Source organism: Alosa pseudoharengus, unplaced genomic scaffold (genome assembly GCF_046254945.1).
Source record: "Alosa pseudoharengus isolate Yale_2024_CS ecotype anadromous, Long Island Sound unplaced genomic scaffold, YU_APseudo_1.1 YU_APseudo_1.1_scf_22, whole genome shotgun sequence".
In the NCBI taxonomy this organism is placed as follows: domain Eukaryota; kingdom Metazoa; phylum Chordata; class Actinopteri; order Clupeiformes; family Clupeidae; genus Alosa; species Alosa pseudoharengus.
The window spans coordinates 6,821,896-6,837,289 of NW_027468680.1; the positions used below are offsets into that span (position 1 = coordinate 6,821,896).

The following is a 15,394-nucleotide window of genomic DNA, read 5'->3' on the forward strand; positions in this document are numbered from 1 at the left end:
TACGTGAAAAACGTCCAATGTTCTCTCATCTCCTTCCACCTCAGCATGCATCAATAACATTAATTAATGTTCAGATAGTTAAACCAGGACCTGAGATGCAGCATGTAACAGTAAGTTGTAGCATTCAAGTCATTACAATCATTACTTAACAAACCATTTTTTTTTAATTGCAAAATACTTCAGACATACAATTACTCCCAAAGACAAGGAGGGAAAACAGTATAGCTTCATCATATGCAGTAACATACTTGACACCCAAGTCTGAGTAAACAGTATTAAAAATGACACATTGCTCACGATCATAAATTAATTCATATGTATAAATTCACATACGTCATGATGACAGACATTCATCTGAGGTATGATTCTGTTTAGTAAATCTTTACATTAAGTATTAACTTGCAATTTTACCGCTTTAAAACATTCCTTCGCTGGGGGCAGAAATATTAAATATGAAAGCTATGTGTTCTTCTTCAAAACATATGCTAAAATGTTAAGAGCTTTATGTTGACGACAGCCACAGATATACAGATGTATAGATCAAGCCAGACTGGTAAATTTAGTTACTTTATTGCAGTAGCCATTTTCTTGCAGAAAAAAATCAAAATAGATATCCAATGAGCTGGGGTGAGTATGACAGTGAGAAATGAGTTTGCATGTTTTTAAGCTTCTTGGTACACTTGGCTGATGAAGGTGGAAATGTCACAGACATAAAAGTTCACAGAAAGCATCTCCACCACCCTGCCTTCTTCACTCAGTAACCACAATACTGGAGAACAGTTCAGATAGAACTGGGATGGCCTGGGAGCGTGCGTGCATGCGTGCGTGCGTCAGTTGAACCCCATGTTCTTGCTGTTCTCCAGAATCTCCTCGTACAACCAGCTCTGGTTGAACTCCTGGGACTGTTCCATGAGCTCAAACAGTTGCTTGAACTCGTCGGGGTACACCTGGCCTGTCAGCACGTCCTCGAACAAGCCCATCTGGCCAAGCAGCTTAGACCCGCTGCCAGGGCTCCAAGAGCTGTGGGACAGACAGACACAAACGCCACCATCATTACCGCATGACACCTCACCCTGACTCTTTGCTAAACCATTTACAGTAATACATGGCTTCCAATGCACTCAAAGTAACAGTAAATAAAACAGTAAATAAAACAGTAAATAAATTAGATTACCTAGAAGGGGACGTGAAGAGCATTAGAATTAGATCACATTCACATTTACTTGTGATTGCAAAAGAGGTATTAAAAAGACTAATAGGTTATACTTCTTGCTAATATCTGATATATGAAAAATAAATAATTCTTCTACATTTGGCTGATGTTTTTATCCAAAGTGATTCCAGAGTCTCCCCAGAGCAAGGGGTGTCTTGCTAAAGGGCACATCTATGGCATCCAGGAATTAAACCCACCATTTTCACTCACTTCTGTCAGTCTCTCACTCTCCTATATAGTATATAAAGGCAAAAATGTCTAGTGTAACCTCTGCTTGAGACATGTTTGTACTCACTCGAGTCTCTCCACCAGCTGAGCCTTCCTCTTGGCCAGGCACTGTTTCACCATCATCACCAGCGTGCCACCGTTGTTGGGGGTGACGCTCGACGTGAACAAATCCTCGCGAGGAGTCATTCGTACCAGGCACAGGTGGTCATTGGGTAGCTGAAACGAGAGAAATGGCTCATCTAACAAACTCATTCAAATATAATTAGCCAGGGAATATGGAGAGGTCCTTTGACACAAAAAACTGATGTTATGCACCCATTCAATTAATGTAACTTTTTGAATTTTTTTTTTTTAAGAACTGTTCATTTTTAATTACTATAATATTCATATTCTGTAAGTCACTTTGGACAAAAGCATCTGCTAAATACTATAACCACAAACATAACCATTCACAGGATATCTAAAAGGAAACAATCTGTTTTAGTGACTGATCTTTGAGTATAAACTTACAGTGCTCCTTGGGATGGCCATTCCACCGTGCTTTGAGGTTGTAACGAAAGAGGACCAAGGTTCCTGATGGTTCCATGTAAGACAGAGAAAAACAAGATAAACACTTCAAAAAAAATTAACAACACGCCATTAGATATCAGACAATGGGCCATATTAAGTGGGATGAAGTATGTACACCATGACATTGACCAGTATTTTGACCAGTATTTCTGTAATATGGTGTGGCATTGTAGATTGAATATGTCTTAAGGCGCAATGCCAAAAATTACGCAGGTAATATTAGAAAAAGTACAGCAATAACAACAACAAAAATCCCTCAGGGCCCTTTTAAATCACATTCATTATCAGAGTATAACATGATTAAGAGCTGTTTATCTCCAAGACTGGGAGCAGCCAGCGACAAAATAGTCGAATGGGAATTGGGAATGCCTTTCAAATGGTCTACAGGCTTCAACATAGCTGAGCATTACATAGGGTTCCTCCATCATCATCACCACATGGTGGTGTTTCTCCCGCTCACCTTATGCAGCAGCTGAATGTCACAGGCGATCTGCCACAGCGCTCCCAGGGCCTGGTAGTTCTTATTGTTTCCAGGCTTGGACACGATTTTCTGTGAGGCAAACAAATAATCATTTAGTTAAGAGTGTTTCAAAACAGATTAGCCAGATTTGCTTGGTATCTCATCTACCTCTGTGGTTAGGATGTGTGTGTGTGTGTGTGTGTGTGTGTGTGTGTGTGTGTGTGTGTGTGTGTACTACAGTTTCGCCAGGCGTCTGGCCTCACCGTGTACTCCTTCTCGCTCATGAACATGATGAGCTCGACGCGGCCGTAGCGGAAGATGGACAGCCTCTCGTACAGAGCATACACCAGCTTCCAGAGCATGTTCCTCTCGTTACGCTGGGAAAACATGCCCACCATCTTCATCGGAACATCTGATCAAAAAAAATCAACAAAAGAAATGCCATTTGCTCAAACCAGAACCGTAGTCTTTAATCTACATTATTATGCTATGCTTCTAAACCATCTGTCCTGCGTTTTCCTTAGAACCCTAGTTCTTGCAGTGATGTGTGCAAGTTTTAGCTGTCCTTTGATGCACTTGGAAATTAATTCAAAGCGCATCACATATACTTACCCTATTAATAATATTTACAGATTTGGGTTTGGGAGGATTATGCAATAAATGTTACTGTGACATACTGAATTATATATAACTGTTTACAGTCCAGATAAAACACACACACACACACAACATATTACATAAAGGACATATACAAACTATTGAATAGCTATCGACCACCTATGTATGTATCATTTCAGGTAAGGAGCAGAATAGCAGCTGACCTGCGGACCACGGCACCTCGGAAATGCCCAAGTCAGTGAAGAGCTTCTCTGTGTACATAGCTGGGGGTCTCATGCTGCCCGTGCCAATGGGGTCCAGCTTGAAGAAGTCACAGTGCACCACCTCCAGCTGGCCATCCAGTTGGTTCTCCAGAGCCTGCAGATACAGTGAGTTCAAACGGCTCAGCCGTTATTTTTTTGTTGAGTATATTTTTAAAGTATATTTTTTGGCCTTTTTATGCCTTTAATGACAGCACAGTGCAGAATGACAGGAGCGGGAGAGTGAGTGGGAGAGAGGGAGTCGGGGTGGGATCCGTAAAGAACCACGGGGCGGGAATCGAACCCGGGTCGCCAGCGTACGGTGCAGGTGCCCCAGCCAGTTGCGCCAGGGCGGCCGGGGCCTCAGCCATATGTTTTGTTTGTTTGCTTGCTCTGTTATTCTTTCTTTTCTCCTTTACTGGATTGAGCTACCTCTTTCTATAACAACCAAGTCCCACCAACATTGCTGTATGGCAATAAAGAATATCTATTTATCTATTTACACTTTATCTCTCTCTCAAAGTAGTTGGATAGTGATCATTTAATTTAGAAATCACTATGGCTACATTTTTTTATGTACACCCATCGTCCATGGTGGCACTGCGTGTTTAATGCTCAATCACAGGCACAAGTCCATCATTATTAATAAGGACCAGCAACACCTTATCAGTCAGAAAACAGCACTTGGAATAGAACAGCAATAGTCAAGAAATAACAAAGACAGAAAAGTGAGCAGGGTGTTTGTACTTACATGCAGGTCTGGCAGGAAGGCCTTGTCACTCTCCAGGGCGACCACCCTCTGTGCTCCACTGTTTAACAATGACCTTGTCAGCACACCAGGACCTGGGACACAGCAGTGGTCAGTGACAGTGGCTCACAACACTCAACCAACCATAGGCAAAGACTCTGGATGAGATACATGAGAGTGATACACTCACCTGGATTACAGTCAAATATGACAGACTTCCCATCCTCTATGTCTCTTGATAAGTGATCCGTCACCAGTCTAGCCAATTCTGGCTCCACTATGAACCGTCTTAGCGTTTTAGACCCCAAAGCTTTGCGTGTGTTATCCTCCACTTCGCCCAGGTCCAGGAAGTCATATCTGCAGTGTGGCCGGTACTGCCCTGTCAGAGACACGGCCACGGCGGACAGGTTCCTCTGTGTAAGCGCCGAAGACGGCGAGACCCGCTCGCTCTTCCCAGTCACGCTCTGAGTCTTCCGCTGTGCCGAGGAGAACGGCTCCAGCGAGTAAGTCCTTGTGGAGGTAACTATTGTCCTTGTTTGACACACTGCCTGTGCCACAGCGGGCCTGCTCCATGGTTGTCCACAAAATGCCCTTACAGTCAGGACGAAAACTCTGCATCTGCCACAAGACGCCATTTCCGATTTACTGCGTGTCCGCCTGTAAAGGGGGTCACGAAAAAGAACTTACGTTACAATGTATGGGTGCTATAGAAACCAGCCACAACCCATATTGATTGCCTCACAGATATTGATCAATGTTTAGGCTAATATCACTTGGATTATATTTATTGTAGAACTAAACTATGTGAGAAAGACTTATCGGGGCCGCCATCTGTAAGGACATCCGATCTTACCGAGGCTCTACTAACCTGGTTGTACCCAGACGAACCTGTCTGGGTTCACCCAGGGCACCACACGTTGCCAATACGCAAGCTGGGCAAAGGGTGCTCTAAGGTTAGCTATTAAAGGGTGGATTTTTGTTATCAAATGAAGATTTATGCTTATATTTAAATACCCTATAACATGATCATCAGCGAGCTCCACACTATCCAGTCGGCAAGGTCATGTTTACGTTTGTCCTGCAGTCAAAACTCACGTGCATACAGTGATATATAGTTGCACCAAGTTATTTCAAGACTCTGATGTCTTTGCCAGATTTATGGTGCAAAATGACTACCCTTGCAGCAGTACATTACAGATCGCTTGTTCCTGACTGTATGCGTTTGTCTGTTCATGTAAATTAGCACAATCTAAGCACAATAAAACATTATTTAACGTTACCAACTAGAAAATTACGAACGTTAGCTATGCTAACAGCATTTGCTGTAGCTAGCAGGCACTTCACAGCTAGCATTGCCAAGCTCTTACAGCGGTAGTATAAGCTAACAAGCTAACTGAAGGTTGTTAGCTAATATTAGCAAGCGAATCAGCGACCAGCTCGTTGTCAAAAATGACCAACGGCAGGCATAAAGTATGACAATAGCTATCATTAGACAATGCAGTTATAATTCATTTACAGGATGCAGTGCGAATAACTTACTGTGAAGGGATTTTGCAATCAAGCAGATTAATCTACGGCATCCTTTCCCGAGGTTGTGAGTGACATTGACCAAGCGTGGTAGTTCAGCGGTGTAGTAAAAGGTTTCGCAATCTCGATGGTCCCAAATAAACTACGTCATCATAGAGCGACACAACAGTAGTGATGGGTAAATGAAGCCTCGAGCGCTACTCGACACATTTCCCTAATGTGCCGAGTAATGTGCCGAAGCTTCGAAACATGGAAGACAAGGAAAACACAGCGACATCTGGTGGTTTGCATAAATTATCGCAGCCACGAACTATTGAAAAGAATGCCTACAACGTTCAACACAATGCCAAAGCTTCGAAATGTTCTCATTCATTACATTAAAAGTGTTGCAAGAAATTTGCATTTATGTTTGTCTCAATTCAATACAATAAAATACGATTAGGCAACATAATGCCATCACGTGGAGATTGGTATTTCCGTGGAGGCGTGAAATCATGTGTTATCCCAGTCAATGATCCAATCGGTCTACCATCCACTTAACGCCCGCAGTAGACACTACTTAGCTTCTGAACCAGGACGAAGTGTTATCAACCTCAACACGCTATGGACGAGAGTGAAAAGGAAACGACCAGGCACCTAATTAAACCAATATGGCCCGACATTGACGTTTCATGAATCAAACTTTCAATAAAAGGAAAATATTATGTCAGCCATTATTGTTAAGCCTACATAGAAATTATTAGCCTGTATTGCTTTTAAATTACATGATTGAAGTTGAGACAAGATTGCAACACAGACACGTTTTAATGTCATTGTTCTAAATGGCAAAGCTTTAGGCTAGGCCTAGGCTATTTCTTCTTTATTTCTATGTGCATGATATTATGGATTATGGACATTTTCCGGAAAGAAAAGAACGTAAATTCCCAAACAGAGAAAGCATCCTATATAAAACAGGGCTACCCACAAATTTCGCCTGACTTGCAATACAACACAACTCATTCCGACACTAGAGCGGGTGCCCTGGTTCGCGCAATGCTTTTGAGTCAGATTCCGAAGCAGTCACGTGGGTGTGTGTCCCAAACGAAGCTTCAGACGTCACACTCACAAACCGAGGCCTCGTTTGTCATCAGTCACATGATTTTTATGGAAACGACACAAGCCTCGAACCGGGGCTTCATCTGGCACGCCCCTTTCTGCTCGACACAAGCTCCGAAGCCTCGCTTTATTGGGCACATCACTACACAACAGTGAAAACAAGAAGTTCCTGGTTGTGTGTTTTCAATTTCATAGATAGACAAATTCCATGCATCAGGAAAATTATGGGAGATGCACATGCCGATATCGTTTGGGAGCCGCTTCTTACAAGAAACAACGAAGCATCTAAGCTCGACTCAGACGAAGAGGATGACGTTGTGTTTGAAAGAAGTGGACGCGATGCAACTCTCGGCAATACTTCAGTAAAACTCTCCTATACAGAGGCGATTGAAGAAGCGGGTTTTGGGTTGTTTCATGGCCTTCTGCTTGTGATATGCGGCTGGGCAAACGCTAGTGATGCAGTAGAAATACTGTGTGTGTCATTTTTACTGCCCACAGCTCGGTGCGATCTTCACCTGAGCTCCTCTGACATGGGTATACTGATGGCAAGCCTTTTTCTTGGTATGATGATTGGAGGCTATACATGGGGCTACCTTGCCGACAGAAGGGGACGCCAGAAAGTCCTTATAGCCTCTCTGACGGTTAACGGTATTTTTGGTTCCCTTGCCAGTTTTGCGTCGAGATTTTGGCTTTTTCTGCTGCTGCGGTTCATCAGTGGTTTTGGGGTGGGTGGGTCGATCCCAGTCATTTTCTCCTACTTCTCGGAGTTTCAGCCGCGACACAGAAGAGGTGCAATGATCAGCGCCTTGGCCACCTTCTGGATGGCAGGAAACATACTCGCTGCAGGTCTGGCTTGGTTGGTCATACCAAACACAGCGCTCAGGTTTCAGCTGGGAGGACTAGACTTTCAGAGCTGGAGGCTCTTTATGGTGCTATGCGCCGTTCCAAGTCTTTCATCTGCACTGGTGTTCAAGCTCGCCATGCCAGAGAGCCCCAAGTTCCTCATCGAGGCCGGGCGCCATGCAGAAGCGTTAAAGGTGTTCAAGAAGATGTTTGTGATGAATCACAGAGGCAGTATGAAGCCATTCCCGATGGCTGGCTTACTTAACAGTCTAGAGGACAAGCATGAAAGTGCTTCACCAGTCAGTAGAGAGGTGAAGTCTCAGAATCTGGCTGGCTGCCTCAGAGCGGGAACAGACCCCATACGCCAACTTTTCAACGGACCCCTAGCATCACGGAGCACGGCTCTTACGATTATATTCTACTGCATCTCATTTGGGTACTACGGGCTCTGGATGTGGTTCCCTGAACTATTTAAGCGAACGGAAGCCGGAGGGTCCCCATGTGCCAACATGTCCCGCACCCGCACCGAAAGCAACGAGAGCTGCTACCCTGTCAAAACTGCCGTGTACATGGAGGGTTTCCTCACTGCACTCGCCAACCTGCCAGGCAACATCTTCACCATCTTAATGATGGACACTATCGGCGGAAAGATTCTCCTCTCCTCGAGTCTGCTGGTGTCAAGTCTCAGCGTGTTCTTCATCTGGGAGGTGACCACTAAAACCCAGAGCCTGATCATGTGCTGCGTCTTCAGCGGCGTGTCAGTCATATCCTGGAACGCTCTGGATGTCATCGGCACTGAACTTTACCCAACACAGTTACGGTCGTCTGCCCTGGGCTTCTTCACTGGCGTGGGTAGGGTAGGGGCCATCATGGGTAATGTAGTTTTTGGACAGCTAGTTGACACCAATTGTGCAGTGCCCATCCTGAGTGTGTCACTACTGCTGCTGACTAGTGGACTGGTGGCCCTGCGTTTGCCAAAGACTAAACAAGCAGAACTCACCTGAGAGAGAGAGAGAATCAAGCCAAACTCAGAACTCATCTTAGGGACAGATAAGCAAGCAAATAGAACAAAACAAGTAGAGCGTACCCAAGCAAAGACACAGACAGAACTTATCTGACAGAAAACCCTAGCAGACCTTGCCTGAGACTGCATAGAATTCAGTCTATCTGCAGTTTAGACTTCCACAGTGTTACTGTTGTGAAGAGTAGAAATGCTGTTGGTCCTTTGGCCTTCTTACGCATAAGTGCACTTTTCCAAAGAGTGTTTTTGTGACTCAACTTTGTTGTAAATATTACTGCTGGCTTTAGATACATGACCAATATTTACAAATGTTTTTTTTTTCAAATTACAAATGGTATGTGGTGAATATTCACAAACAGTTTTAGGGGGGGATCATACATAATGCACCACTCAATGTCAAGATGTTCAAACACACGGTATGACTGAAGAGGTCCATGATTTTGCCAACTGTCATTGTGTTTACATTCTAAGGAATTCAAAATATAACCACACACATTACATACATTACATTGTCAATGTCAACACATGAAACAAAACATTCCTAACTAGTAAATAACAAGAAGCACTAAAATATGATAATCATGGTACTGTTTAAGATTACTTAAAGTTAGTTACTTAAACTCTATTTAATGATTTAATGTAATATGCTTATAGGAATACGGATGTATAATGCTTTTGTGCCAAAGAATCATATATTAAATTATTTGTGAGAATATGTTGACTAGATTTGACTTGTGTTGCATTCATATTATTACCTCCAGTAATATTAGTCTCATATGTACTTGCACCCATTGTGTGAAGATCTCAAAGTAGTTGAACCCAATCTCCAGAGGCTTCATAAATTCATCAGCAATAATCTCTGACTGTCTCTCTCTCTCTCTCTCTCTCTCTCTCTCTCTCTGTCTTTCTTTCTCCTCACACACACACAAATGTGTCTTGATTTTCAGCATGGAATACCTGAGAATTTTGCTCATGATGATTTAGAGTTGAAATCCTTGTGTTTTTAGCATGTGGCAACTCTCTCCAACACCCCAGTCCTCCTGTCCCTTCCCACGTCCCCATCTACACACACACACACACACACACAGGATCATCTATGTGGGCCAGACAGGCTGCCCCTCTTTATGATATTATTTCCACAGTCTAACATAGGCCTAATGAATAGTGATATGGTAATGGTTTACCACACACACACACACACACACACGCACACACACATCCTAAGATTCCAACGTATTATTAGAAACTACATTCTATCAAGTTTAACCATGATTCAATAATAAGGAGGATGTGCTTCAAGTCTTTGTATTTCGCTTCCACGCTTTGTAGGCGTGGTCGTTCTTTGCGTCACCACTGATCTTGGTTTTATCTGAGCTGCGCATTATATGTGCAAAAAACAGCTACAATTTCAGTCAAATGTTCTTTTTTTTTTTTTTTAAGTACATGCTCATGCTAAGTACATGCTTTTTTCGTAATTTTATTTGTTAATGCTCCTACCACGTAGAAATAAATAATCATAGTTTTACGAAGTAGTATGCGTTATCCAGTTATTTTTTGATGTGCTTGAACCAGACAGAACGCTACTTCTCTCATGCTGTCAAAGCTCTTCCTACACATGCAAGCCTGGAAAGTTAGCTGATGATATGGCGCTTAAAATTGAACGCTTTGTTAGTGTAGGTAAAGGGAATGGTTTACGGGCAGTGCACAAAATTAAAGCCGGCGAACTTCTGTACAAAGCTAGTCCGTTAGCTTGCTGCGTTTCCAAGAAACATCTTGCAACCGCATGTCACAATTGTTTTACAAGGTAAGCTATGATGAATGGTGAATGCAGGCGTGCGAATGCAGCAGACACACAAAGTAGAACTCTGTTACATCGGTTTCTTAAGTGTGTCTCCGTCATCCAGATGCCATTTAATGCTGCTGCATGACCCCTCTCTCTCTCCCTCTCTCTCTCCCTGGTCTCTAGCTAAATTGAGAAGTTATACTGGAGCCAACCGTTTCCTTACTGATATTATACGACAAATTGATGATTTGAAAAATAGTGATTTGTTATCCGTCAGCACTTAAACGCCTGTGAACCATGCTGATGGCGAACAGAAGTGTTTGGCTACCTGTTTGTGATAGATATGAGAGCAGCACTTTAGTTTAGCCCGACTACTTTGACCACTAGAGTGTGCTTTTGCTCCATATAGCCTCTTAGCCATAAGATGCAGTGGTGTATTGTTACAGAGGGGGGCTGGAAGTGGTGTTGGTGGGTGGTCAGTAGGTGGCACTCTTCCCTCTGGCCAAAAAGCTCGACCCCAATGCCCCAGTGCAGTGATGGGGACACTAGGCTATTGTAGGAGATTCCATCGTTAGGTCACTGGTCGCAAAGAGTAGGGGGTTCCCCAGTGTCCAATTTCCAACCTGGCTCATTAAATCTGGCACCCTAATCATCCCCCACTGTAATTGGCTCATTCACTCCCTCACTCTCCACCTCAAGCTGGTGTGAGCGTTCTGGCGCATAATAGCTGCCGTGCATCACCCAGGTGGGTGCTACACATTGGTGGTGGTTAGTGAGGTCCCCCTCTCCATGTGAAGCGCTTTGAGTGTTAAGAAAAGTGCTATATAAATGTAACGTGTTATTGTTGTTGTTTTTGTTGTTGTTCTTCTTCTTATCCAAATACCTACAAAACATGTTGTCATGACGTAGAGCTCAAAACTCTTAACAACATTTCTATTATCCCTGGTGGTGATATGGTATGCAGGTTAAAGGTCAAACTAGAATACATCTGCTGATTGGCCAGCCAAACCTGCAATTTCTGGCTGTTTTTTTAATCAGTCTTTTATCAATGCCCTTCCTAGTTTTATTTGAGTTTCAGTATTTCCACAAATGAAAGGTTTATATACCAAAATATATTTAAGCACACATTGAACTGTTCTTAAATGGTCAACTTACCTGTTGGCAGACGATAGATTTCTCTAACTGTTGCTGCTTTGTTTTGTTACCTGTAGTCTTCATGCCTCTGTCAATGTTCACATGAGATTGCACACCACTCCCCTGCTGGCATCAGGCTGCGTAACTTAAGAATCTGAGGCTGTATGACAGAACCCTCCTCACTTCTAAGTCCCATCTTAACCACAGGCTGGAGATATGGAGTTTCTGTGATACAGCTCTTGGGTTCATCTGTTCTCCACAGATAACAGAGTTGACCCATGCATGAAAACACATGCATCACTGAGCAGGGCTATTAGGCAGTGATATGAGGAACGAGGCTGAGCTTTCATCACCTCTCGGAGGCCGATTAGTCACAGAGCTGTAATGGTTAATCAGTGTGTGATAACAGAGCTGCTGTGCTTATTTGTTTAGCATGTATAGACCTCTGTGGGTAGAAGCATCTGTTAGGCCTAGGCCCCTAGACATGTAATAGTAGGCTACTCAATAGCTTATGTTGTTCTTTGCAGTTACATTACTGTTTGATTGCTGTGTTCGGCAGTATTGGAAACCTCAGCACCTGCACGTCTAATGTATTTTGGTTCTAGCCAATAGCCATAGAGGTTTTCTTTTCTGGCTGTAGCATGAAACTAAATAAATATCAAGGCCTGAAAAAAAAATATGGAGACATAGGATTTGAACATTAAAACGCTTCACAGGCCTTGGTTTTGGGACCTATTCATGATATAGGAAAGGTTTGAACCTGAGACCTTATCAGATTTTACACGGAGTGACAATTTTGTCTTTAGACAGGGTTATAATAGCTGGACATGTGTGGCCGTCATACCCGCCAACGGAAGTGAATCATGTGAACCTGTGGTACCGCTGCCCGTGAGGTGTGGTCTGCCCACATACAGTCATTAGGGCTTATGGCCAGGTCAAAGGTTAGATTCTGCTGGTTTGCTCATTCACTGGGTTAAACTGCTTGCTATTTTTGCATATGTTTTCATGTCAGGGATACGTGGATGTAAGTTGCTACAGAATACTACTTCCTGTAGAAAAGAGATTGGCCACTTCATTGTAAAGCTCAGCCGGTAGAGTTAATTGTATTTCTCAGGGACAGAAATCTTCCTGCTGTCTCATATGTAAATTGTGGACCATTTGCTGTCACCACACTGTTTTGGTGAAAGGATGGCTTGTAATAAAATCAGACATATGAAACTTTCCAAACTTCTAATATGAAAAACTTCCATCATCAAAAAAGAAAAACCGCAGGGGCTGTCATATATTTCAAACGATGGAATTGCCTCTGTCTATTTTTCTGCCCGGCTGTAGGTGTAGGCACGTTTAATATTCAATTTCTTCTCAGCCAAGGAGTTCTCTCAAACCTTAATTTTCCCTGTGTATGCTTTTGTGTGTGTGTGTGTGTGTGTGTGTGGGTTGCGGCGGATGCAGAATGATTTGTTGTGAGGTGTGTGTGTGTGTGTGTGCGTGGGGTGATTTCACAATAACAGTGACAGCCTCAGCACATGTCTTGAACTCTGATTCAGGCGCTTGTCTCTTCACACTCTTCGCTCAGCCGCCCGCTGACACGCTGACTCTTTATTAAATCTTTTGAAACCCTGAAGCCTCTTAAGGTGATGGATGGGATTTGTTGGGAGTGTGTTCCCCTGAAATAGGAGAGGGGACAGGAATATATCACGGCGTGGGCCGTAAACAGACCTTTCTCTCTCTCTGTCTCTCTGCACTGGGGCAGGCAATACTTGTGTGCTTGTTTGTAAGAGCAGGCCAGGACATGGACGTGGCAAGTCACTGGCAACCCTGTGGTTTATGGTGTTGCTCAGAACAAGCAAAACATCTTCGCCAGGGCCTGGAAGGAGATGGTGTTTAGGTAGTCTGTGTTGTAGAGTTGCAGAACGTGATTGTAATTATTGTTTACAGAGGTTGGTTTTGCTTGGTATTGTGTTCTTGTCACAGTAATCTAGAGCAGATTTTTTAGATCTTAGAGCCACCTGTACACTTAACCTGTTGAGGAGTGAATTATTTTCCTGGTTACTTCTAGAATAGTAGATTGGGGCCCAAATAGAACGTTCAAGCATTGTTTTTGTTTTTACTGTTGAAAGGGTCTATAGTCCAATCAGACTGTTGTTGATTGGCGAGTATGGCACCATGTCCTGTCCAGAAAAGCTCAAATGACTCATGGACCAGTAATAGGACTCAGATGTTCTCTGATGTTCTCATCATTCACTCTATTTATCCTGGTTGTAGGAAGTGAGGTGAAGTCATTGCAGACATCGATACGTGTTTGCTTGCGTTTGGAAAAACAGATTTATTGGAGTGATGAGCGCAGTGAAAACATGAAGCCTTCAGGCGGATGATCATGACTGATCTGTTGGGAGAACCCAGAGCCTACTGGGAAATCTCGCCTTTGGGCTGCACAGAAATCACATCAGCTCGTCATCCATCATAGTCCAGTAAACCTGGACCGTTTGGCCTAGCGTCTGGCCAGATATAGGTGAGATTTAAGAGAGGTGAGATGTATGGAAAGCTGACTGCGTTGGGGCCTGGAGGTTGTGGCCTGGATGGTTTTACAGACTTGTGCTGTAATGATCACTTATCACCCAATGCTGACCTGCCCTGATGTCCCCTCCACTTTGGCGCCCCTTGGTGGCTGTGGGGTGGTAGGGTAGTAGGAGACTCCTCAAAGTTTAAGCTAAGTAGGTAGTGCACATGGTGTGGATAGGTGTACATGTGTCTGTATAGTAGTGATATCTAACCACTGTCCCATGCTTTATGGCTTCCAGTGATGTATTTAGCAGCAAGTGCTGCTATTTGTCCCTGTTGTCCAAGTAAGACAGCCCTGGAACCCCCAGAACCCTGGAATTAGACTTATAAAAAACCTGTCAAAGTAAGAGTTCTGAATATTTCTAACAGTGAAGAAGAAAGTGCACCTCAGTGTCAACCTCACCTGTTAAACAGTGATCAACTGACCACATATTCTTTGCTCTCTTCGTAACCATTTTTAATTTGTATTTTTCTATGGCTAGTTCTCTCTCTCTCTCTCTCTCTCTCTCTCTCTCTCTCTCTCTGTATGATGGGAATGGGTATTGTATTTTTCTATGGCTAGTTCTCTCTCTCTCTCTCTCTGTATGATGGGAATGGGTATTGTATTTTTCTATGGCTAGTTCTCTCTCTCTCTCTCTCTCTCTCTCTCTCTCTCTCTCTCTCTCTCTGTATGATGGGAATAGGTGTAGGGACGCCATGAGGACGCTGATATTAGCAGGCAGGTCACGAACACCTGCCGCCGAACACCTGCAGCTAGGCAGCACAGCGTGTGTTTACATGACATCCTCTCAAGGACCGCGATTTCCCCAGGAGGCTCCCTGTGGCAACACTGCAGATTAGTGTAGTGAGCTTTAATAGGCCTCTCCATCAGGGTTTTACCACGTGTAGATGTGGCCGTTTGATGCATTTTGATAGCATGGGCGAAAGCAGCCATGGGACAGCATGGTATAATGCACAGCAAGAACGCTCTATCAGAAGGCTTCACCCCCAGGCCTGCTCAGACATGCAGGCAGCCTATGCTATTCCTCATTCAGGATCCCAAGATGGTTGCACAGCGCAGCCTTCAGTGGTCTGTTATGATACTTGTTTCTCTTTACCAGTTGTCAGGCGTCTCTTGTGTGTTACTTGAGAGTGTGGTTTCAGGCGTCTCTTGTGTGTTACTTGAGAGTGTGGTTTCAGGCGTCTCTTGTGTGTTACTTGAGAGTGTGGTTTCAGGCGTCTCTTGTGTGTTACTTGAGAGTGTGGTTTCAGGCGTCTCTTGTGTGTTACTTGAGAGTGTGGTTTCAGGCGTGTGTTACTTGAGAGTGTGGTTTCAGGCGTCTCTTGTGTGTTACTTGAGAGTGTGGTTTCAGG

The 15,394-nt window shown here is 43.7% G+C and overlaps 3 protein-coding genes across 3 annotated transcripts in view; 2 read left to right on the top strand and 1 right to left on the bottom strand.

The window, feature by feature from the left end:
- Positions 1 to 141: 141 nt before the first annotated feature.
- Positions 142 to 5,724, bottom strand: tfb2m (transcription factor B2, mitochondrial). The gene is made up of 9 exons (XM_076300377.1): positions 5,616 to 5,724; positions 4,267 to 4,733; positions 4,080 to 4,171; positions 3,293 to 3,446; positions 2,735 to 2,883; positions 2,472 to 2,561; positions 1,952 to 2,014; positions 1,509 to 1,657; positions 142 to 1,020 (listed from the first exon to the last, which is right to left on the bottom strand). Exons 2-9 carry the CDS (start codon positions 4,709 to 4,711, stop codon positions 831 to 833), a joined length of 1,332 nt encoding a protein of 443 aa, XP_076156492.1. The 5' UTR covers positions 4,712 to 4,733; positions 5,616 to 5,724; the 3' UTR covers positions 142 to 830.
- Positions 5,725 to 6,848: 1,124 nt separating this feature from the next.
- sv2 (synaptic vesicle glycoprotein 2) lies at positions 6,849 to 9,271 on the top strand. Its single transcript, XM_076300375.1, has one exon. The coding sequence runs from the start codon at positions 6,923 to 6,925 to the stop codon at positions 8,543 to 8,545; it is 1,623 nt and encodes a 540-aa protein (XP_076156490.1). The 5' UTR covers positions 6,849 to 6,922; the 3' UTR covers positions 8,546 to 9,271.
- Positions 9,272 to 10,170: 899 nt separating this feature from the next.
- The window catches only part of smyd3 (SET and MYND domain containing 3), a 291,990-nt gene continuing 286,766 nt past the window's right edge, over positions 10,171 to 15,394 (top strand). The window contains exon 1 of the mRNA XM_076300384.1: positions 10,171 to 10,366. Coding sequence (XP_076156499.1) covers positions 10,206 to 10,366 — 161 coding nt within the window. The 5' untranslated portion in view covers positions 10,171 to 10,205. The remainder of the gene's footprint in view (positions 10,367 to 15,394) is intronic.

What these genes read in the sequence shown, in the direction of transcription:
- tfb2m (XM_076300377.1), bottom strand. Translation starts at nt 4,711, where the DNA reads ATGGCGTCTTGTGGCAGATGCAGAGTTTTCGTCCTGACTGTAAGGGCA. An exon ending in TGAGCGAGAAGGAGTACACG is followed by an intron (nt 2,562 to 2,734) that starts GTGAGGCCAGAC and finishes TTTGCCTCACAG; the next exon opens with AAAATCGTGTCCAAGCCTGG. An exon ending in CAGCTGGTGGAGAGACTCGA is followed by an intron (nt 1,021 to 1,508) that starts GTGAGTACAAAC and finishes TCTGTCCCACAG; the next exon opens with CTCTTGGAGCCCTGGCAGCG.
- sv2 (XM_076300375.1), top strand. Translation starts at nt 6,923, where the DNA reads ATGGGAGATGCACATGCCGATATCGTTTGGGAGCCGCTTCTTACAAGA.